Source organism: Chamaea fasciata, unplaced genomic scaffold, assembly GCF_029207755.1.
Source record: "Chamaea fasciata isolate MVZ Bird 193981 ecotype frontalis unplaced genomic scaffold, bChaFas1.0.hap1 SCAF_8, whole genome shotgun sequence".
Taxonomy (NCBI): domain Eukaryota; kingdom Metazoa; phylum Chordata; class Aves; order Passeriformes; family Sylviidae; genus Chamaea; species Chamaea fasciata.
Genome location: NW_027094093.1, coordinates 18549912 through 18574734, shown reverse-complemented (window position 1 = coordinate 18574734; position 24823 = coordinate 18549912). Strand labels below are relative to the sequence as shown.

The 24823-nt window shown below is 38.8% G+C and overlaps 1 protein-coding gene across 3 annotated transcripts in view; it reads left to right on the top strand.

Moving 5' to 3' along the window:
- Positions 1 to 24823, top strand: part of RAPGEF4 (Rap guanine nucleotide exchange factor 4) — a 145279-nt gene that overhangs the window by 45293 nt on the left and 75163 nt on the right. For all 3 annotated transcript variants that reach the window (XM_066189927.1, XM_066189926.1, XM_066189925.1), the window contains exons 5-6: positions 22113 to 22185; positions 23250 to 23314. In XM_066189927.1, the coding sequence (XP_066046024.1) occupies positions 22113 to 22185; positions 23250 to 23314 (138 nt within the window). The remainder of the gene's footprint in view (positions 1 to 22112; positions 22186 to 23249; positions 23315 to 24823) is intronic.

Sequence of the window (24823 nt, the reverse complement as noted above, 5' to 3'; positions counted from 1 at the left end):
CTGATTGTAAAGTGCAGGAGGAAAATGTTCAAGAGCAAGAGACAGCCCCCAGCACCCAGCTTAGCAGATCATGTGAACACACATGACTCTAAGCAGCACAGAGTTTAGGTAGCAAACAGCAGCTGTGAGAATTTCCAGATTGCTAGACTTGCATGTCTGTTTAAATTATCTTAAAATGTTTTTGCTCAAGAAGAAAGTTATTCATCTGACCTTTACGTAGAGTCCTTCTTTGTCAGGGATCCTAAAGTATTTTACAGATGCAGAGATTTAGCACTGACATGCACATGTCAGAGGGAAAATTAACAGACTGACTGCACCGTGGTTGCACAGAACTTTGGCAGTGCAGAAATATGACTACTGATGGGCTTCACTACTGCTTTCCCTGAAAGGCCATACAGCACCCCAGTCGGGAAGTGTGAGATACTTTACTCAGCTGAAAATATAGGTGAGTTGACAACACTCATAACCTGTATGAGAACACTGGTAAATTACTTTAAAAAGAGAAGAAGCAGTAGCTGAACTCTATAATTAGCGCTTGTGGTGAAGACATGGATTTGTATTGCTGAAATGTCAAATTCCAGCTCTACATCGATTCCAAGAAACATTGTATAACATTATTTGAGGGTTGATTTAGGATAAATAACCACTTCCTAAGGTGTGTTTGTTCTCATTATTTACCCAGCTGGACCTTGTTTACTTTATGAATTCAGTATTGATTACAGGAATGTTGGGGCATATTAAAGCAAAAGAGGATGGACTGTCTTTGGGTATGCTAAAATGTCTGAAGTTTATAGAATATATTTGTAGAAGTTGTACTTGACGTTCCTAATGGCAATATGGTAGAAGATCAGTATATGGAATTTTCCCTCTACTTGTATGTTAAATCTCATTGACCCTTGTGCCTATTTCATACCCATAGTGAGAGTAGAGCCTAAAGCCAATATTCTTTCATTTTAAAAAGACCAGCTGGAATTCTTTTCTGTTCAATTATGTTTGATAATTCTGACTTCAGAATGGGTGTTTTAAAAATGGTTTATGTTGTTCCTTTTCCCTCCTCTGAATTTGCTGTTACAGTTTGGCTTGCCACTGTGCAGGAGAAGAGATGAGGGAAGGAGGAGGTAGTAGCCCTCTTTGCTGTGCTGATTTTCCCCCTTTACACTGGCTCAAAATAAATTCTATGCAGTTTACAGGGCTTTCAGAGAAGACAGGGAGAGAGGAGGGGAAAGAGGAAGAGGACAGGAGAGACAGAGAAAGAATGGGAGGAAACCTTTGCCCTCTGGGGTCATTATGAGGTCAACATGCATCCATCACCCATACAGAAAACCCTGTAATATAAATCAGACCATTTCTGGGCATAATGAGAATTTTCTCTCCTACAACTGGGACTTGGCTAATAAAGTCTTAATTTCATTTTTCTGTGACCCAATAATTTTTAGATACTGAACATATTAAATGATAATTGATTCAGGAAACAAGTCCCTCAGAGACTTGTGTTTACCAGGTGAATCACAGGAGCTGATTGATCTTCTGATGCTATTGTTAGGTGAAGTTATGGGTGAGGCTGTATCTAGTACCACCTATTGACCAGAGGAGTCCTGCAGACACCTACAGAGTTGTTCTCAGTGACAGTGCATGCACAGTACTGAAGAATTCATGTGGAATTAGGGGTTTATCTCTTTATCCCAGAAACCTGGAATTAGTTTCCTCTGTTATGATTCTTTTTTCTTGACAGATCTCCTGTCTGTTAGATTTAATTGCCTGTGGGGTCTGGAGTATTCCAGCCTTCTGTCACAAAGGTTATTCTATAGATAGGAGGGTCTGAAATGGAAAGTATGGAGCTCTATGAACACCTAACATAGCAGAACTCTGGGTGGTGTACACAAATGAAGGTCTGAACTACCAGTGCATACAGAGACAACTGGAAACCATTGGGCTAAACCCATCCAAACATTGTAGTGACTTCCTGCTCCCTGTCTCAAATATTTCAGAGAGGTACAAGCAATTCTTATGTGCTGGTCTCAAAGCGACGTCACAGCAGTTTGATGGTGATGTACTGCTATTTGAATTTATCTGGTTTGAATTTCCTTTTTCTTTGAAAGGACTTAAACTTTTTTTAAACTTCCTTCCTGATGTTTGTCTTTTTTCCAGATTCCAAAATTAGATCAAGTCACATTTCCTCATGGAACTTCGGCTTCAAGGAGGCATTGAGCTATTGCAGGCCCTAGTCTGAAGGTTCCTGCTCCAGTGGATGACCTGCACTGTCATGCACAATATCCAAAAACAACTGGACAATGGCAAACTTTAAAAGTTAATGCATGTCCTGCTTACCGTCCCACCCCCCTCAGCTTGTGCTTTCTGACACTTGCTTGATGTCGCCTTGTCCTTTTTGTTGAAAGTGCAGTTTAGTCCATGACTTGCCTGCTGCATTCTCGTTTGACCTATTAACTGCTAAAGCAGAAAAAGTTATTTTAAGAATTGGCTTGTCAAAGAGAGCATATCTCCTCCCTTTGAAGACCTCTAAAGATTAATATTTGATTAAAATGTGACTGCAGCATTCAAATGGGTGCCCTGTGTCTTTTTACAAATGAATGGCTGGCAAACTTGTGTACTGTCTAGTTTTTAATTGGCAAATTATTCAGTTAGTGCTTCAGGGGGGAGTTGCAAGGGAGGACAAGGAGTTAGATGATTTTTAGATACATTCATTGCCACTTCTATTCCTGGAGATAGTCTGAAGATGACTAAATCCCTATATGCATCCACAGATTCAGTTTAAGTTTCTTCTCTGGAAGTAAATCAGAGGACATGCTCTGAATCATGGAATAAAACCCCAGGTCCTCACTTGGGCAACCGCATATCGAACCCAGGAAGCTGGATTTATGGTTGTTCAGTGGTGGCTGTACCTGTGACCCATGCAGCTGCTGCACTGTACTTTTTGCTGCCTGTTTGCTTGCTGCATTCTTCTTGAATTCCAGTGAATGGCTGCTGATAAAATCTGCTCTCAGAAAGATTTTGAGACCCAATGCCTGTCCATTTTTATACTCTGGTGGATCAGAAAGACAACAAAATATTTCGATACTACTATATGCTCTACAGGATACTCTAGGACAGTCCATACAGAGAGGGAAATAATGGGTACTCAGTGTACAGTTGCCTAGATACTGTAGCACTGTTAGGAACACCTAATGCTGTATCAGGCTGCTGGAGAAAAAACCATGGAATAGGGTATCGGGAAAAGGAGAGAAGCACAGCTTGGATCTGTTTAATTTTACTTTGGAGTTTGAAAGTCTTGATAGTGCTTTGTAAAGAGAAGAGGCTGTTCCGTTTGGTGTGTATGAGTTTGATATTGCTACCTCTGCCTCCGTAAGTAGTGTAATCTAATGTAACAGCTCATAGGAATGAAGATAATTTGCAAAAGGGTTCCAGAAACAACCTCTGACTGTGTCTCTTGTGTCAGTGTGGGGCTCCTTTGAAGGTCTTTGACTAATTTTATTGTCTCAGTAGTTGTGTGCTGACTTTTTATTAGAAACGGAACAGCAGAAAATATTCTAAAATGAAAGAGCAAAGGCTGAAGGGCTATTGTTGTTTCCCAAGGACTCTCTTCCTAACTACGAAACTTGGCAGAAGTGAGATATCTGGGCAACCTCTTGTACCTAGATTCTCCCAGCCCTGTAGTCAGGCAGAGGACTATGGTTGGCAACTGCAGCCAGCAATTTTTTTTTTTTCTTTTTTTAATGTGCTCCATGATCTGGAGGACAGGCAATTGGGAATGATTGATTAATCTGGATATTCATCTTTGTACAGTTGGAGACAATGAGAGATTGCATGGAAATTCAGGGCAGACAGCAGTCAACTGTCATTTGAGCTTTTCTTTCAGTGGAAAAATTATTTTTAATGAGAAGAAAGATTGTACAGGTAGGTCTTGAGTCACCTTCATGTTGTATTTTTCTTTTCTGGCTGATGTTAATTAAATCAGTTCAGTGAGGTACTCTGAAATGCAGTATGGATTAGAGTATATGCGGTATGTACATACATATGCATCTTTGTTTCCATTGAGAGGCTGCTAAAATTTATTTCTAAGATGTAGGAGCAACTTCATGTAACAGCAGCAAGCAAAACCAAGTGCTGTGTCGCTTTTTAGAGGTTTGTGGTATGTTTTGGTTACTTTTATAAAGGTCTAACTGGTTTACTGCAGGAAAATGTAGATATTTTCTCATGTTACAAGACAGAGACAAATTTTGTCTCAACACTTGCCTTGTCCCTTTCTGGCTGTTCTTTTTTGGCTGTGTGGCAGTTTCTAAAAGACCCAGATCTGTTCACTGATCCCTGTTCACAGCAGGGCCCCCTTACCAATCTTTGCAGACCTGGCCAGGAAGATGACATGTTGGGCACAGGGGTGGGGGCCAGTGGCGGGCAGGGCATAGGCCATTGTTGTGTGGAATGCTTTGTACTGTGGAACCAAGGCCAATAGCCATGGGCTGCATGCAGGGAAGGTGTGAAGGGCTTGGATGTAATTGGGATTTGTGCTTGTTCTTCAGAAAAGAGGTCTATAAACAGAGTAACATCGTGTGTTGCCACTCAATATCATCCGTGTCTGCCAGGAAGTTCTAAAGTTGGGAATACAGGTAATTAGATGCTGATGAAGATTGACTACAGGAGAGAGGAAAGAGGGTCTAAGAGGGTTACAAGAGGGTGGTATTGAATAACTGCATCCATTACTGACTTGAGCTCCTTGAAAAGTACATTAGATGGAGTTGTACCTAATGAAAGCTTAGCATGTGAGATGTTTGTTGAAGTAGGAATTACTATGTTAGGAGGGAAAAACATTTCAATAAATGTTTTGTTACAACTTCTATTTATAATTTCAAGGTTAGAAAAAGTGAAGGTGCAATGACTTCTACAGCTAACATAAAAGTCTCAGTGGGTTCATTCCTCTGCTCTCTTAGGACTTCTTGATTTTAAGCAGTAGCTTTGGTTTTAGTAATATTGGGGATTTCGGTCACGTCTTAAAAGGACACAGAAGGGCTGGGACTGGGTTTTTCAGTGATTTTCAAAATAGGTTTTGGAAAACACGTCACAGAAGTGTTTTGAATCTGGCCAGTCCTTACTGTTGCATAGCAATGCCGCAAACACAATTAGGCTGCTTGTCATCATCTTTGTAGGGCTCGTCCTCCTGGAAATTTATAGGGTTGGTCCGATGGCTTGGTACTGAGGCATATGCAATAATACCTCTTTAACATTAACAACTGGTGCTCAATATCAGCTAAATGTATCATGTACCCATGTAATGTAAATTGTAATGTTATGGAACAGTAGCAATAGCTCAGTAAGAATGGATTTTTTAAAAAAATGCACATGGTAGATTAAATTATTGGTCTTACCAAAGTGTTACTGGTTACTACCCTAGGTATGTTGTGCTTAATTTGGACAGAATGGAGGCCTGTGATGAATATACAGTCCCTGTGATGCTGCTGGACAAGAAATTTTTTTAGTTAAAATGCAATTTTAATTAGAATTCCTCCCAGGCCTCCTTTGGTGTTTTTCCGTATAGCCAGCAGAGTCTTGTCTGTCTCTAGTTACCCTTGCACCCAAGTTCCTGTTTTTGTGTCAGCTTGCTCACCCTTAGCCATACTCCTGTCCTTGGGAGACAGTGCTGGCTAGCCAGCCTGGAGTCGCCCTGAACAGCTCAGCATAATGGTTGGAGTTACGGCTGCTGTTTCAGAAGCTGCCACTGACATTAAATGAAACAGAACTGGCCCAGCACTTACCACTTTGGAAATGCCATCCACTTTGGAAAAAGCATTTTAATTCTGAATAAAACATTGGGTTGGCTTTTAGCTCATGAATAGCACCTTATTCCACTTGAATAAATATCAGTACGGACAAGTAACCGCATCATGCCGTGACCTTATGTAACTGCATGGCAACATTCCAAGTTAATTTTGGCTATTATTTCCACAAACATGTAGGACAGAATTTTGTAGGTATTTGATTCCTATTTAGGCAGTGCTTTAGCTCATGGGCTGTTAAACAGCCTGAAAATTATCAAGGCTTCATGGACTGATTAGTTTTGGCTTCAGACACTGACAATATCTCAGATACTTCCCAGGCTCTTCTTGAAAACTTTGCATCTTAAAGGAGCATGTGACAGATGAGTGTTAACAAATGACTGGAGAGCTAGAATTTTATAAAAGGGTTTGGAAAGCAACACTGCTTTATTAACAAGGAAAGTTCAAGCAGTTAAAAGTCACTGGAAGACAAATACCTTCTGATCTTACTTTTGTTCTTCACAATCCGTGAGGAAGGGCTGTCTACCAGTGTGTAATCAGGGTAACAAGTTTTCTTCTTGCCTCACTGGGCCCATGATCAGCTAGTTTGCTTTCTGCTTGGAGAACTGAGTGAAATACCTTGGACAACTAAATGAAGCTTTTAATGCTCATGTAAGATCACTCATGGCACTGTCCCAGCTGCTGTTTGCTTGCCCTAGCCATGTGCTGTCATTGCGAAGGTAAACTTGGCCATCATGGTTCTACTTTTTAAGACTGTGTTGAAATAGGAGGTCATCTTCATGTAATAAGCCCCTTACTGGAGTTGGAGTCTTATTAAAGATGGATCTTAACCTCACATGGTAGCCCCAAGTTGTCATATGCTTCTAGTGGGATTCTTAAGAGGCACAGCACTTAGGTAACTGTTTCTGAATGCTTAAATATCTTTAAATTATGATCCTGGGTTCACTGAACGTCATTGCTGTGTAGTTTCTGAAATGCTTAAGTTATTGCTCTAAATGCAGTGTGGTGAAGTCATTCTGGTGCTTTGGGAGATGTTGTACCTTCAGCTCGCTTGCTGCTCAAATAGGGAAGGTTATGTTATTGCAGATGCTTTGTATAGACTATCACCCAAAATATTAACTTCTGGAAACGTGCACTCCTGCCAGATTTATATTGATATTTTTTATTTAATGTAGGGTAAAGCAGATTGAGATTTGTATTAATGTTTGACAAAAGGCCCTCTCTCAGTCCTCTGTTGCTATACAGCATTGCTATTCTCTGCCAGGAGTCTACTAGCCTTTCATATAAAATGTAATAGGTGTTATAGCCAGTGCTGCAGAGTTGTTTTCCAAACAGGAGGATTCTCAGCAATTTTTTTTCTGCTGCCTTGGTAGACTTGCACTGGTTCTTTCTACAGTGCCAGATGTTGCACATAAAGCAGGAAATTATATACTCTTCTCTTGCTTATTGAGCAGAGAAAAGAATCTACTTTTAAGACCTAGCTGGGAGAGGTTGCTAGAAATGCCAAGTTTAAAGAGAGAGATCAAGTATAGGAGATGAAGGCAAGACAAAACTCACTAGAATGTGACAATGAATGCAAAATCTCAACTGAAACACATTTGATGTACTGACATTAAAGGGATTGTACCGAATATATAATCATTGTGGATATATGCAGGGGGGTTTGTATTGTAAAATAATCAAACGAGTGGTTCTTTGTACGCTGATGGAGATCTCAGGAGAGCTCTAATGATATAGATTTAAAGAGATACCAGCCTAATTATGTACTGTGGTATTTGTCTTTTCCTGAAGGAATGCAATGTCAGAATAATACTATGTGTGTGTGATCCTCAATCGATGTATCTTGAGCATTTTACAAATACTAAGCACTTAATTCAGTAGCATTCTGCTGGGCTGTGTTCACAAGCATGGTGATTCACTAAATACAGAGATCAAGTTGAAGAGCCCCTTGTGGACAGCCCCAGTGCCCATTTGGCCATGCCTGGACTACAGGTTCTTTTTATTTGCCCTACAGTTTTTCCTGTCAGGTTCTGAGGAGCAGTTGTTTGGCCACTGTGCTGCTTATTTGCCAAGTGTCTTATGCTGCCCATCAGTCTGTTCCAGGGTTTGCAGACTCAACTCTGCCACCTGTCCATGCAGGAAGAGAGTATGGCCTGGGATGTGTGGCAAGGAGCCACCACAATACTGGCCTCTGGATGCCATAGCTGCAGAGGTTTGACCATTCTGCTGCCAGGCATGAGAGGAGAACAGTAAAGGAAGACATCAAACATACTAATTCTCATTAGTAAGCAAAGCCTTAAATGTGACACTGAGAATTACAGTTTTAAGGGGATACATCTTTTATCTTTCAGAAACTTCCAAAACTTTCTGATAAATTCAGAGTTGATTTGGGTCAGGCTCTTAGTAGCATTTTATACTATAGACAGAACCACTTTAGGAGTTTTTTGTATGCATGTGTGTTACTGTCCTTTTACTGTTTAGTGCTATAGTAGGAGAACTAGATTAAACAGCTCTGTGTAAGTTAGAGAAAAGGCAATCAAATTGTCTACTGGGACTGCTGCTCCAACAAAGAGTGTCGGTTGAGTACAAAGTCTTGTCAGTTTTAGCTTTCATCTTCTGGTAGCTTGAAACAGCTTTGTTGGCCACCATCATCCTTCTGCTACTAGTATACTCTCTGAAAACATCTCCTGAATTACATCTCTATTGCTAACCTGATATATGAGCATTATTTGAGTTTTACACCTCTTGAAAAAAAGTCACACTGGCCTGAAATTGGAGTAACACACTGGTGCATCAGACCCTTAGTTTGTTTTGAGGCAGAGCAAATCAGCAGGTCTGTGCTGGCAGCATTGGTCATACTTGGCATCTTGGTTACTCCTGCTCTTTTTTGCTGACTTCTTTATTTTAAAGACACCTTTGAACACTTGTAGCAATTTTCCTTTTTTAAGAGACCAGATTTTATCCATGCTATTGTTTACAAATAATTCCCTGTCAAGTATTCAGGCAGTAGCACTTCTTCTTGTCTGGATTTTCTCACTGTTTCTGTTTGTGGAAGGATTCTATCTGAAGCTTGCACTGCTGACACTTGCTGGGCAGCGCAGTCATCCAGTAGATCTGCAGACCTGTTCATGCTGCTTTTTCTGATCGTGTCAGATCTGTAATAGCTGTCAAGTGTACTAAACTTTCAGGATGCCACTGATGTGAATTTTTGATTTATGATTTTGCCATGAGAAAACACCACTAGGTGTTTTCCAAGACAATATGTCATTTCTATTTCATAGAGTTATATTCAGTGGAAAAAAAATTCCTGCTGTATTTTCCATGTGTTTCCATGTATCTCTATTAATAAAACCTTCCTCAAAGGCAGTTGTATAGTTACACTTGTGGCTTGGTGGTCAATGCCTTGTTCTCATATGCAAGTCAGTTGATTCCTCTGGTGCCTCGTATTCAGGAACCATGGACTCTTGCAGTGTGACTCATGCTGCCACTTACTTTACTGTATATTCTATATAAAGATTTTCTTTGAACGCTGAGTGGATACACAGGATCAAAGTGACAATAACAAGCTTTGTCTGTGTTGCTTCACAACAGAGAAAGAGCCCTACAAAAACAGATTGAAGTGTAGGATGTTGCAAATTAGGTAGCCCTCCAATTAAGACATCTTCTAGCTCTACTATTGCCAGTAATCTCGTCTTGTCTTCTGGAGGGACTGAAAATCTCATCCCAGTATAGCAATACACTTGCTTCAAAAACCATTCTTCTTGCTGCCAAAAAAAGAACGAAGTATATCAGGTTACTTCTTAATAAACCTGCTCTTCTTCTTTCAGGAGTGCGTAAGAATGCTTGTGTATATTTTTGACCTGCAACAGCAGGCGATAACAGTGCGTTCCAAGCTAGAGCTGCCTGGTTTAGGTGCTCAGCAGCTTAATACCAGCGTCCACAAAAACCTGAGAAGTCACACTTTATGACATCTGTACATGTCCGAAAGCACTTAGAAAAATTGTTAATTATACGAATTGAAATTGCAAAATAAACTTGGAATGTAAATATAATCGCAGACAATGAAAACAATCAAAGAGTTTTTCTGTGAGTGAAAGGGGTGAAAAAGCTTATTTCCTTTTCATTTTTGCTCTTTCCTGCTAACTCTACCATAGCTTCCATGGTGTATCTGTTTGATGAGAGACAATATATGTGTTGTTTGGAGTTATACCTGTGAGGATTAGCCAGCTGGCTGTTACCTAGTGAATTGGGATGTCCAAGAGTGCTGCCCTCTTTTCTTTTCTTTTAGTAGTGACCCTTTATTTGGGACTTCTCTCCTATTACTAATTTCTGTTTAGCTTCTAGGGCCCTATTTGAACCCTATCTCGAATTTGGTTATTTTTTTTTCCACTGGAATCAGAAGAGTCTTTGTGAAGAAGGGGGGAAAGGGAGGAATTGCCTGCTAGACAAAATATTTGCATTTTGTTAGGAAAGCAGAGAAGCAGAACAGAGTCTGTACCCATGCCTGACTGAGTACAGGAGGTCTGATGCATGGCAGCCACAATTATAATAGAAGCAACAATTAAAGTTTGTTTGGGTATGCTCTTAATGAGAAGATTGGGAAAATCATCAGGAACTTTTCTCTGTAAAAGAAGTGGACAAGATACTTTTCTTCTCTCAGCTGCCACCGCACAGCTGGACTCACGATTATTTACTGCATTCTCCTAGCAAGGCTTTTTGCAAAGAATTCTGTATTGCCTGTGTTGAATTTTCAAAATCTGCAGTATAAGTCTTAAACAACCCATTTGTCTTCCTATAATAATCTACAGAAATCACTTAAAATCATAGTGCAGTAATATCACACACTGTTACTTTTCTTCCTTTACTGAAAACCAATTTAATTTGCTCTCCATGTAAGAATTGTGTATTTATCTAGCACTGCTGTTTGCTTTGTGTAAATATTATTCCTTGTAGTACATCATTTCCAATTGGTTCAGAACAAGAACAGCCAGGGCTCTGAGAAGCAGGTGGTGGGGCCTCCTCAGCACAGCCTGATGCATTTAATACTGTTTTTTCATCCTTTAAATAAACAAATGAAATGTGATTACATAAGGTATGAGCAGGAAATACAAAGACAAGTAAGAAGTGAACAACTGAAAACAGTGGACTAGAAAGATGTTTTCCTTCCAAAATTGATGATCTACTACTGTATGCCCTGACTTAATGAAATCTATTCATCTGGTGGTTAGATTGAGATTTCAATATGCTAATGAAATTATTTTTAGCCATGTGCAAGAGGAAAACCCAAAAGAAATGGCTGTTTGCTCCAGTGGAAAGGAAACATAAAAGTTCAGAAAATTTTATCAGTTCCTAATAAGTTGTCTATTAAATAGATGCCTTTCAAAATCAAATGTAAGTTTTGGAATACACTTCTAAAAGCCAGATCTTTCAGAATGACAACCTAAATTCCACAGATGTTTCACTCAGAGCATCTTTTTAGCAGTTTGACAGAAGTTGACTTAGTGCAAGAATCATCTTTTCTCATTGCCCCTCTGAAGGGGGACATGCTTCTTAAATTTCTTTGGAGAGCTGCTGTGTTGTTACACTTCTAGTATGTGGCTAAGTTTACAGGTCTCTTAGTGAATCTTCAACAACCCCCTTTCTCTTTCTCTTACAGTTGATTGTTTACAGTCTTCCATCATCAGCAGCATCATCATCATAATGGTCATTCGTGTAGTCCTAAAACACTTAAAAGCTGTGTTTCTTTGAATCTGGTTATGCCTCATTAAAACTCTGTCTGGGACAGGATTGGCTCTGGTTTTTTATTAGTTGCGTCCCTTTGTGGTGGTACAGCTTCAGTGCAAAAGTGTAACTAATAGATGGGAAAGTTTCCTAAGGCATTTTTGTTTCAGCCTTTGGAATTTTGTCCTACAATGAATGCCAAAGCTGTGAACTTCTTGTTCTCAGTTAGCTCATGCTCCAATGTAATCGTACTTGCTTTATGGGAAGCAAAAATCCTGGTGAAACATTCTCATCTTGGGTTTAGTTAAATTGTGCCATTCTGCATCTTTTGTGCTGTGTCACTTGCCTGCTTGCATCCTGCCCCTAACTGCACTCTAGACATTTCTGTTTGGGAGAAGGAAGAGACAGGATCTGACCTTTTATTTTGTGTGTACAACTTAACAAAGCCAGATCCCCAGTTAAGCCTATTTTAGGACTCCATTTGACAAAGGAACAGACTGATATAATGTTATGCTCTTCTTTGTTCATCCTCTTTCTTTTTCTGGAAAGATTATTATTCAGTTTAGTCCTGTAGTTTACCTTTCATTATTTTGTGTCTCCATTTTTCTCTTTTGGTTATGTGTTCAGCCTTAAAATCTCCAAATTCTACAGTGCATCTTCACTACTGTGCCTCACTGCATATCTCAAATGCTGCTCTGATCTTGATGATGAATAACATGACAGATTGTAGGTAGGTAGGATGAAAACTGATAATGAGGAGTGAAAATTAAGTTTACCGTTTTTTAATGGTCATATATTGTACTGTGAAAGAAGCACCCATTCAGAAAATGAAATAAATAGAAACCAAAAGCTTTTTAGTACAAAATTCCTCCCCACACTGATGTGTCAGCTAGTAAAACTAGGCTATATACTTTATGCCCAACTCAATTGGAAAAAAAATCACAATTTGAGTAGTTTTTAAATGGTAACTAAAAGGATTTTGATTCTTTTTTTACACAACTGAATTAATCTGTGAGAATGTTTCATGATTTCTTTAACCAAGTTACTGTTCAGAATCACAGAGTAGTTTGGACTTTGCCTAGTGTGTACTGTTTTAATCCTTTAAAACTCACATATTATGTTTTCTTCTATTTTTTCTTTATAATTTACCTCCCAGAGCCACATAATGAAAAATATTGCAAACATTTAGCATGCCTCACTATGGAAAATACAGATTAAGCTTGTGACTGTGACTGTGATAAGCTGTGATAATTGGCACAGACTTGTTGATTTATGCGCTGTTCATCTCAATCTGCATAATCTTTAAACCTAAACTATCTCAACACCAGCCAAATATAAGGAGCCAAGCTTCTGCCTATCGTGGAATTGTATACCTGTTTCTAAGTCATCAACAGATGGGACACACAGTCTTAAGCTGTGCCAGAGGAGGTTTAGGTTGGACATTAGGAAGAAATTCTTCACAAAAAAAAAAAAGGTGATTGAGTGCCGGAACAGGCTGCCCAGAGAGGTGATGGAGTCACTGTCCCTAGAGGTGTTTGAGAAAAGACATGGTGTAGTGGTTAATACCATGGTCTAGTTGACAAGGTAGTGGTTGGTTGTTGGTTGGACTTGATGATCTCAAAGGTCTTTTCCAACCTTGTTGTTTCTGTCACTCTGTGAACTGCTTCTTCAGTGTCAAAAAGAGGGGAGAGAGTTTGTTTATTAGACTTATCCATAAGCCTCTTCGTGTTCTCTTTTTTTTTTTTTGTCCTTTTTTTTTGTGCTGTGCCCTCTTCCTTGAAGTAGTCTCTTCACTGCTTGTGACGTCTCCAGTGAGTTGAAGGAGTCTGTTTGGGCTATGTATTGCACTCCCCTCCTGCCATCCCCATTTTCACTCTTTTCCTTCTTATTTCTTGTTATTTTTTTTCTTCCTCTTCTAACATTTAACTTCCAGTGGGACTTTCTTTCTTCTTTCCCATCCCTGCGTACCTCCATTCCTCACTGTCTCCTCTTGTCATGACGTTTGAAAATGTTTCTAGAGCTAAGCTGAAGTGAGTACTGTTACTTTGCTTTTTTGCCTCAGGAAAGAGTTGTACAACAGTCACGGCAGGATTCCAGGTTAGAGCTGCAGAACAGCATTTGTGTGCAGGCTCTTTCAGTCTTGGTGAGGATCTGGCAGCAAAATAAATTGTCGATGATTTGAGGAAATCCCTTGCACTGAGTTCAGTGTGGAGGAAAAACCTTGAGAACTGCCCCATCCAAATAAGGCTGACGCACTGCAGTTTGTTAATGCAATTTACCTAATCCTTATGTTATGGCACAGGTGAGTCACTGTTACTAATGTCTGCACTTTGGTTGGATAGAAGTCAGTCGTTCCCATCCAATACATTTTGAAATCTTCAGACAAGATTGTACAATTTGCTGTTGTACAAAAAGAGGTAATGCTTAACAGACTGTTTAGAGGCCTTTTATAGAGAATTTCAGACACTGAAGCCATGAGATGTTGGACTGTAAATGTGGATGAAAAACCGTGTAACTAGACACTGTGTTACAAAATAGCTGAAGCATTATTGTGAAGTCCTGTGGGGAAGTAACCGTGGGCAGCATTTATTATAATACAGTGTGCTTGAGAGGGACTCCAGATTTGAGCAGCTTTGACCCATGGGATGTTTCTGCTGACGAGGTAACTCCAGTGGTGCCATTTCAAGGAATGCTGGGTGAATTGGAAGCCCAGGTATTTTGGGTTCCTGTTAGGTGATGTCAGTCTGTGAGAGATTTTCTGTCAGAATACATGCTTTTCTGTCCGCTGGAAGGAATAGACTGTGTTCAATCATACTTCCTGAAATATAATTGTTTACTTTGTCTTTACATTTTCCCCTCTTATTTTGTATTGAACTTGCTTTGATTTCTCTGCAATGTTCCTGAGCGAGCTGCACAAACTGCTTTTTAAAGAAGCTCACACTGTAATCAAAATAATATTTAAAAAGCTTTGAAGAAAGATAAATGTTATAAGAGAAATTGTAAGTTTACTTATTTAGACTTATTAAATATCCTCGTTACTGTTATGCACAATTGAATAGAAACAGTTTGGAGAATTATGCATGAAAAGGCAGCCTTTGATGTTAGATGAGTATTGGAGGTTGATGTGCACTTGTTTCTGTGCAAAAAGCAGTGTTAGATTGACCCCACTGAGCTACTTAAGAGGTTTATATTGATTTTAGGGGAATTAATATTTAACCCAGAGTTTCCTTCCAGATGAAAAGAAATTTCTAGACTAACATACTTCTGTGTTGAGGGGTTATAAATATGACAAGCAGAGTTATAAACCAGCTCACCAGCCTTTTCTTTGTTTCAGATCTCCTTTTAAAATATATATATAATGTTAAGGAAGAAAAGAAACTGTTTATAACCATGAATAAAGCCAGTGCTGTGCACTGTGTCATCACAAGGCCAATGTATCATTTAAGTTGCACTAAAAACCTACTTTTAAAACTTAACTACTACAGAGACCTTGTGGTGACCTTACAGAATTTTACTACAGAGGAGTGCGAAGTCAGCCCACTGTCAGAGCACAGCCTGCACTAGCAGGTTTCCAGTTTTTCCTCTATCTGGGCAGCACACACCTAGTTTCTCATCAGTTTCTTCAGATGAAGTCTGTTTCATGACATTCATGCAAAGATGTTGGTCATATGTATCAGGCTGTCCATATTTTCAAGGGGGCAGTCTCAGGGTGGAACACAAACTTGGTTCAGAGGTTCTTGCTGACTTCCAGCTTACTAAGTGCACACAATGCTTGCTTTTTGCTTGCTTTGGGGGCTAAGATGTGTGATCAGAAACAAGATGCTTATGTTGCCACAATTACAGAATTCACCATTCTGTCAAAGCACTCTCCAAATCCAAATATTTCTCTTGTATGACCTTTTGTCTCAGCTGAAGCTCTGCTCCAGAAAAATGCCTGAAGATCACTCCGAGGTGCACAAAATATAGAAGAAATGATGTAGGAGGCAGCCTGTAGCTGCCCAGGTGAGGAACTGAACAAAGCCAGCCTCATCCTGTATTTGTGAGGATCCTATTACTTGTCTTGCAAACTGAGTTCATCTGAAAGAGCACATCTTTGCTTCTCTACTCATCATAATAGTATATGTCAAAATAAGAGGTGTGACTCTCTGAAGGTAAAAGGAAGTGTTTTGTACCTGGAGCTTGAGGAAATTGTTCTTCCTCTTGTTCATGACCCAAGAGATGATTCTAGACTTGGCTTGATATAAGTCCAGTTAACATAAGTTTAAAAGTTCACTGTAGTGGTAAGAAAGATTATGTTAGAACAGCACATCTTTCTTAGTTGTTCTGCTCTTTGTTTTTGAGATATATCTGCTGGCTTTGCTAGTAAAGATGCAGTTTTACAATTCTTAATGTTGCAGAACAGTTTAAAGAGGAATGGGGTTCTCTTCTGTTACTGCATTTTTCAGCAAATTCCAGCTTAGGTGTGATTTGCTGCATCTCTCCTACATGTGATAATGAAAGAGGAAGAAAGGAGAGCACAGCTTTATTTTATGATCTTATATTGATTTTGAAGCTCTGTTGGTGACATAATCATTTGATTTTAAGGATGTCACAGTGAAAAAGTAAATATGGAAATGTATAAAGCTCTTTTTCGGCCACTTTCAAAAACTTAAACTTCATGTTAAAGGCAGTTAAGTATTTTTTCCTGTAAATACATTAATTATTCTGTGTTTACACAATTGAAGTAGAAGAAAACACATAAATCAGATAGACTGTTCTTAATTGGTTTTTTGTCCTCTTTTAAGTATATACAATCTTTCCCACCCCTCCCAGCCAAGTCCTGTCTCCACCCAAGTGCCTTTCCTGAGTGGATTTCTCTAGGAGACAGAATTGGAGAGCTGTATGATGGCATTTCTATATTTAAATTAGATGGAGCAGAATAGGCTGTGTAATTTACTTAATCAGTGCTCATGCTCTAATTTCCTTGGATGTGAGTTTTTGCAGTGCAGTCTTATCTTTGGCTTTCTATCTGTTTGGCATGATTTCAGAGAGTTGGGTACATTTTTCTTCTTGACAAAATATCAAGGGGATTCTGTGATAAAGCAGATTTTGCACACACAGCTTTTCAAGCATGATAAATTGATTTAGGTGGGAATGTGACAGAAAAATATATGCCTCCAAAATAAAGGGATGGAGTAAAATAAAGCATAGATGATTAGAGCTATGCAGAGACATTCTGAAAATGGTAAATACATAAATAATTGGAAAAGATGCAGAATCATCTGCTGTTACATAAACTGTACCTATTCTGGGATCAGGATTCAGCAATTTTGGTACAGGCATTTCCTGTATTTATTTTATCTGAACATGACTAAATAGTGCTTCACTTCTGCTGTTTCAGACCTTGTCTATCACATTTTAATGACTTGAGAGACTGACGTATACAAAATAGTCTATTTCTGTTTGGTAAGTTGTGGTGAGATCTTCACGTGGCTTATTTTCTATTTTTCTGTTTATATTCCGTTAATGATAAAGGCAGACATTTAGCAGGATACTTGGTGTTCTGGAGTGAAGCTCCAGCTTCAAACAATGATTTTTTTATCTGGTATTAAACAGTCGTGGGTTAGGTCCTTTTTGTGGTATCCGATTAAGTGACATTGACCTGAAATGTTTGGAAATCTTCTGCTTGAGCTTGCTTAGAAGAAATACACTTGGTAATTCGTAAACATACTAAGAAGACAGTATCTGAAGTCAGAATTAGGCCGAGTCTTCTGGGGAGGTCTCAGCACATACTATTGAGGAAAAGCAAGGGTGCTGTTTGTTTTCCCCTTTCCCCAGTAAGAAGACTGGGATAAAAACCAGCTATCAGTGTGATAATTAGTCTGGGGTGGGTTTTTTGGTGAAAGTCTGTAAGAACATTAGGCACTTTTTGTTGGATAACACAAACGGATAGCAGGCAGATGATCTGAGATTTTACCTGTCAGTTCAGTGAAGACCAGAGTATGAGATCTAAAGGCAAAAGTGTGGATTTTGAGACAGCAATCTCCATTTGATTTGATGAGTGAAAAGAGGGTCCAAAAATCTTCATAGGCTCTTTCTTTCAGGGGCTTCTCTCCTTATTATTCTTGAGAAAAGAGAAGAAACAGTGCACCCTGGGAGTGGCGCGCCCTTGTGAGTAATGCTCACGAGGGAGGTGGTTCACTGCCAACTTAGAGGAAGAACGGAGTTGTACTGAGAGCATCAGTGATCAATTATTTATTGTCAAAAGAAAATAGAGAAGCTGGCTCACATTGTCAAGCTGCAGCATATATGCCCCAAGAGAAACCATTGCAGAAGCATTGACATCAAGTACAAGAGTATTGCTGAACTCAGGCAATACTCACAAAAAGAGCATCTGATGAAATAATTACACAAGGTTGTGAAAAATATGTGGAAGGGTCACCTTGATGTTTGGCTTAGGACTTCTATACCTAAAATTAATTCTTTTGTGTTACTCCCAAGTTTGCAAGTTAGGCAGGCTTTGCCTTGTCACCTTCTCTGTTGCTAGTTAGGGGTAGGCAGAAAAGGAGGCAGCAGAAATGGTGAAAAATGACACTGTGATTAAGATTGTGAATAAGGGAGAATGAGAAGGAAAAAAAAAGATCATGTATTGAACCAAGCACCTTTTGAGGTCTACAGAACTGTCTCCAATGATACAAGACGCTTAATTCCTAGTATCTGGCCACAGATTCCTAACATCTGTAGATTCACCATGGCGTGGGGAAGCATCAGAAGCCTGAGTCCCCAGTGCTGCAACCCGTCACTGCCTGGTCCTTGTTGCACAGACCTTTTGGCTAACTGCAGAACTGCTGCCCTTGGGGGAGTGCTTGGTGTAGAACCTGTGTTCAAATCATTATACCCAGGGGGGGCTTCCCTTCATCAGTCCTGTGTCTTTCCTGTTAGAGTGCTGGGGTTTTGGTACACAGCGAACATGGATGACATAAGCTCATCTGTACTCTTTACATGTACCTGGCTTATTCTGGAATGTTTGTAAACAGCTCTTCACTACCTGCAACAGAAGAGAAGGGACTAACCACAAAGACCAAAGACATATTTTGTATATCTTGTGTATGCTAGAAGCTTTTTCAGGAATTCATAGCTTGCATCAAAATTATAGTAGTTGCCTTTCTAAACATTAGCATATAGAAATATGCCTAATTATAATACCTAATTTTGTTCACAGAGTTGAAGAGAACCTATTGTAGTCCTGAAAGCCTGAGACAAACTGCAGCTAACTACAAATAAAGCCTTAATTTGAGCATGCAAAGAAACGTGCTGAAAAACCTGAAAAGGGGTGGCCTTAGAACTCATTCCCTCACAGCACCTTCCCAGTGGGGCAAATGTGTGATTCTGTTTCTTCGTCTTCTGCTCTCCCCAACTGTTTCTTGTCAGCAGACTTCTTTGCTTTAGGCCACAGCAGTAACCGTAAAGGTCAAAATGTGTTAATTTTCACCACTGCATGGGTATGAGGCAGTCAGCAACTGGAAAAAAAATACTGTCTTTATTACTCATGCTGTCAGATTAGATGTAGGAATTGTCTGTTATTTAAGCTGTTGCATGACAGAGTTTATAAATTGGTAGAAGTCTGAAGACAAAGTGAATAGGTCATTGAATGTAGCTTTAAAAACTGCTGTCATGTTGGATTTACAAAACTTGAAGACTTCTGGTAATAAACAAGAGTATGATGATTTGATAATTGTTGCTGTCTTTCATAAGGAAAGCCTTTCCAGACTTCATACCACCTGTGGAATACATTTCCAAAAGCCTTTTGTATATCTAGTCTGTTAATCTTCAGGATGATTTTAAATGCCATGTATGAATATAATTTAACTTATTGAATTTTATTTTCATTTACAGACAGTGCAGTAACAAGATAGGTCTCATTATCTCAGCTTTCAGTGATCTCATGCCTTGAACTTTATTATTCCATCTGATACTGGTAAATCTTTATGCAGTTACTTAGGTCTGTCTTCACATGCTTAGGTTTCCCAGCAAACAGTGTTTCCCTGACTCCTTGAAATAAGTTTCTCTTGACATTTAATTTGGCTGATGAGGTGACACAAGTTTAGGCATAAATTATACCTTTATGTCTTCCCACACCCACTGAGATATCCTCATGAGAGACTATGTGTAGGCAGTTGTATCAGCCCTCCCTCCAGAGATACCCAGATATAGAAGAAAGTTTCATTTATGCAGAGGTGCCCTGGAGGAGTATGAACAACTGAGCTTTCTGAGGGCATGCCTTGAATTAATTCCTCTTCTGGTAATGCTGCGTGAACTCCTTGCCAGGCAGCCCTGCTCACAGGGTTTGCTGTATCAGACTCATAAGTGGACTGATCCCAGGGCAGGGTGGGACCTTCATGCAGAAGATGACAGAGTGGATATCCTTGGGAGCGATACCGAAACCCTGCAGTGTCCACCAGGAGTCTGTGCTTTTGTTCCTGGCGCACTTTGGTGTCCTGAGCATGAGGTGTGCCTGAATGGGATTACATGCCTCCTCTAAAATTATGTATCTAATTCTGGCTTTCTCTACCTGTCGGCTTTTTCTGAAGATGGGCCCTCACATCTTCTGGAAATTGTATGCTGTGTTCTATGTTTTGTCTCATGAGAAGAATAATCAGGAAAAATATTAGAGAATTAATCAGCCAAAAAATGTCATGCAGTTTTTGATGGCTGTGGACATGGTATAGGAAATAAAAGAAAAAAAATTACTCCTTCCACAGTTTCAGTTCCTTATAGAAGTGGCTTAAATGTGGGCTAGTAAAGTATTTCTGGGAAAATGCTATTTTGGGAAAAAACAGAACAAAAAAATAAATATCAGGTGAATGATGATGAAGAAGAAGAGAAAAACATCCTATACAATTTGTTTTTATCTTTTCCCAAATGAAACATTCCAATTTGCCATCTAAAAATCACATTTCAAGACCAAATTCAGTAGAAGGTGGAACAAAACATTTATCTGCTGTTTGAATAAAATGTTATTTCAACCCCTTGGACACACTTTCAGTTTCTTTTTTTCATTTGGCCGGTGAAAATTACTTTTTCCCTTTGTTTATATGTGTGATTTAGTAGTTGAACTGATAAAATAATTATTTCTTATGTTCTTCCTCTCACTGAGTTCCAGGCATGGGACCGGATGCGGGAAACTGGGATGGTTTGAGAAAGAAAATAGGAGAGTTTTATCCTCAAATGAAATAGCATTTGTTTTCTGTGACTGACCAGGGATATAGCATAGATTTGCTTCTACAAGTATTCAGCTGGATTATGGGTGAGATTTAAATAATATGTTACTAAGCTTTAGGATGTAATAGCTTGTCTAAAAATAGGATTGGATTATTAAGATTAATGTAATCTTTGTAGCTTTTGTTATTATTTAGAATGCAAGGCATTCAGTCTTTAGTGCTAGAATTGATCATATTTACATTTCCATTTCCAAGAAAAATAAATGTATGAAGGATAATTCAAGCATTGTTGAAACTCAGCAGGCAACATTTAAAAGGGAATACATCCAAACAACTCCAAAGAGCAAAAGATAAAACTTTTAAATTAAAGTTGCACTATTGCACTAGACTTGCACTATCTCAATTATTATGTTCAGTTGAAACCTGCATGAATTTCAGCTGGTTGATCATATTGAGCTCACTGCACACCCAAAGGACTGTATGACAAATTTTATTTACGCTGAACATCAGAATCCCTATTCCACAAGCTTCTTTTCTGACAGTTCCAAAAGGGAATTATAATTGTTTATCCTTAATCATGACAGTAACGTTGTGTGATTGGAAACAAAAATGTGTTCCTTATTCATTGAATGATTTGTATTTGATAAAAGAACAATTTTTTTTTCCTTTGGTGTTATTTCTGTTGCTTCTGTGAGTTTCTTAAGCCTTAGACATAGCTTTGAACCTTACTGATCATGTCATCAAGATTCACTGAAAAAAAATACCAGGTGCTGACATCAGTTACACTTACGTAGTTTATAGTGGTATAAGGGATGTTATTTTTACTATTACGAAGTTTCATCTGCTAATACAGTTTTTGTATGAGGATATACATAATATGAGGTGTTTGGTACATGTGTTTCATGGCCTTGTGTTTTCTAAATACCAAACTTCTTGTCTTGGATTTAAATGTTTAGAGTTTTCACGCTACATCCTCTGTATTTCAAATCTGACACCAAAAGTGTTGTTGTAAATCCTTAGCTCATCTCCATTCCTTTAATAACGTAGCTTTCTAGCTTGGATTCAGATGAGCAGTGTAATTTCGAATGAGCTCTAAAACAGTCTTTAAGGGAAGTCACACAGCTAAGTAAAATATTGATTTATTAGAACCCTTAAAGTCATGCATTGGGGAAGATGAAAGAGGAAACTGGTTTAGCACAGCTTTGAATGGAATAAAAACAGTGTGTGCTCCAGTCAAGAAAGCAGATCTTGCAGTGTTAAGAGTAAAGACATGTTTGATTGTCTCATATCTCATGTGTGCATGAGAAGCACAAGGCAGGAGACACACAAATATAAATAACACATATTTCCCTTGAATGGCTCTATACATCTGTACCTGACTGAATGTGCCATTGCTGTCTTTCAGAAATACCGACAGTATATGTCTGGACTTCTCACTCCTCCTTATGGTGTTATGGAAACTGGCTCCAACAATGACAGTAAGTATGAGAAGTTAGATATCAGGTGGTAGGCAAGCCAACAAGGAAAGCAAGGAAAGGGAAAGATGGAGATTCTCTGGGTTTGGGTATTGAACTTTAAAATTTTAATTCAGTTTGGTATTAAACTGCATTAATTCTGCATGTAGTAGAAGACACTTTGGAACTTGCCCAAGTGCCTTCCCAGCTATATACAAGTGTACACAGAGCTGTACAAAAATCTCCCCTATGACTCAAGGCCTGTTGATTAAAACATACTGGATGATGTTGTGTAGCATTTTACTACTTGTGTGACATGAACCATGGAGCATGGCCACGAGTCCTGCTAGTTAAATAAATATAACAAACTGTATCAACTTTTTTTAGTTGGGGTGGGCTACACATCTTGCTGGAGAATGTAGGTTAGTGCTTGAGCTTGCAGTAGACATGCTGCTCTCTAACCTTTGTTACATAGCTAAATAATTTTGGGTATGTCTCTGCCTCATGAGAACCTGTCAAGCTGTGGGATAGTGCTGTAGGCATGAATCCAAGGGCAGCCTTTGGAATTCATAACTTATGTAAATCAAAGCCCATCTATTTATTTGCCAGGGATTATCTCAATGCCAAGCAGGACAGTATCTCATGGCTAGCAATCGCATCTGCAAGTTTTGTCTCCTGTGTTAGGTGTTCAACATGTTTTCTTTACAGGATAATAGTATAGCATACATAGCAATGCTGATTAGTGCAAACTCAATGTCGTATTTGACTGCCAGGTACTGATTGAGACCTGGATAATGTTAAATGAAAAAGTATAAATAACTCCTGTCTACATGCTTCAGATATTAAGTTTTGAAAAAGTACTATGCTTAGAAAGCTGTTTAAAATATTGATCCAAGTTAGCTTTTTGTCTTTTTTGTGTTCACTAGAGGAAACTTTTTTCTGAATAAATATTTTGCTCTTTAAAAATCCCAGATTAATGTGTATATTAAAGTACTGAACCCTCAAATTCCCTGTTCTACTGATAAATATTTTCACTGTCACTCAAAGAATGTACAGTATGTATTTATTTTCTGTATTCTTTTTTTTAGGAATGCCGGATAAAGACAGTATGTCAAGCAGTGCTCTTTGCCAAGTTTCTAAAAATTGTAATAAGGTAAATCACACACAGTTTTGCCCGGTTTTTTGTTTGCTTTTTTTTTTTTTTTTTTTTTTTCCTGGAGGGGGAGGAATTTGGTTACGAAAAATGTAAAAGTATTCAGCATTCGGTTGTAAATAATTGAGTGCAAATGCAAAGCATGTGGTTGATGCATTTGAGTACAGTATACAAATTATAGGAATGCCTTAGACTTTGTATCATTTAACTGAAGAAAGCAGCTGGTTCAGGATTATTTCAACGTTTACTGCTACCAAAGTTTATGTTACAATCTAGTTTCTTGGTCTTTGTTGGAAAATGCTGAGGATAAGGAGGAAACGCGGCACTATGACAAGACCAGTGGATAACCAGTGGATCATAAAATTCATTATTAAAACCCATTTCAAGGCTTACCTGGGTCTGAACTGATGCATAGGCATTGTTCTGGCCCTTTACTCAGGGTGAATTTTCTCCTACGTTCAGAGAGCAGCTTTACATCCCAGTTCCCCTTTGTAAAATAGTTCTGTGCCTTCAGTCTCCCTGGATGAGGACCCACATGAAAGAACTCATGAATATTTCTGTGCCAGTTTCAATAGTGGGATAGAGTATATATATAGAATAATAGTGGGAAGAGATAGTGTCAGGTGTGGCTGTAAAGATTGGTAACTTCTAGGATTTCTGTATGGCAGGAGTAGAAAAGTTACAGTAACAAACAGATGCTCGGATGCCTTCTTTCTGGGCATGAAAGTATAATTGGATGTATTTGTGTGATGTCGTTAAAAGGTTAAAGGTATTTTTGTTGCACAAAAAGCATCTCTTGACAGCAGATGAAGACAAGGAATATTTTAGTGTATTTCCTTAATGCAAAAATAACCTCTTCCACTTCTCCCTGTCTGTCTGTCTTGCTTCCTTAAGGGTACTGACCTTTTTTAATTGTCACATTCAGGTTTTATTTAATGTATACGTGTAACAGTATGCAGTTCCTTTTCTTAGAGACTTATTCACTACCTATACTACTTCTAGACACAACCTTATCCTGTAGGAACATAAATATTTTTCCATGCACTGAGTAATTGTTCTTAGATACTTAGCACCTTGGATTCTGTAAGAATTTCACGCAACAGTTATAAATTGTGTCTAAGTGCTTCTTTAGGTTGTTGACATTTCAGTGGTACACTTGGAGTTACGTCAGGTCAGGGGTCTTGCTTGATTTCTTAAGGAAAGCACCAGGGGCAGAATTGAAACAAAAAAATGTTTTTGTGTTTACTGAGGCAGATAGAATTAACAGGTAAAGGTAAAAGGTAAAAAAAATCTATCTCCCATAGAAGGTAGTGGGGAGTGATGCTCAGCTAAGGGTGGTAAACACTCTCAGGTACAAAGTGTTTTAGCAACTGAGCAAAATTTAATGATTAATACCTTTGCCAGTAGCTGGGCTTTTCTAGCACAACAGGACTCTTGCTGCACAAAATAGTTTCTTGGGTAGGAGACAACTTGGCTAGGGCAGGCTCGAACTGCTCAGTGACTTTTACA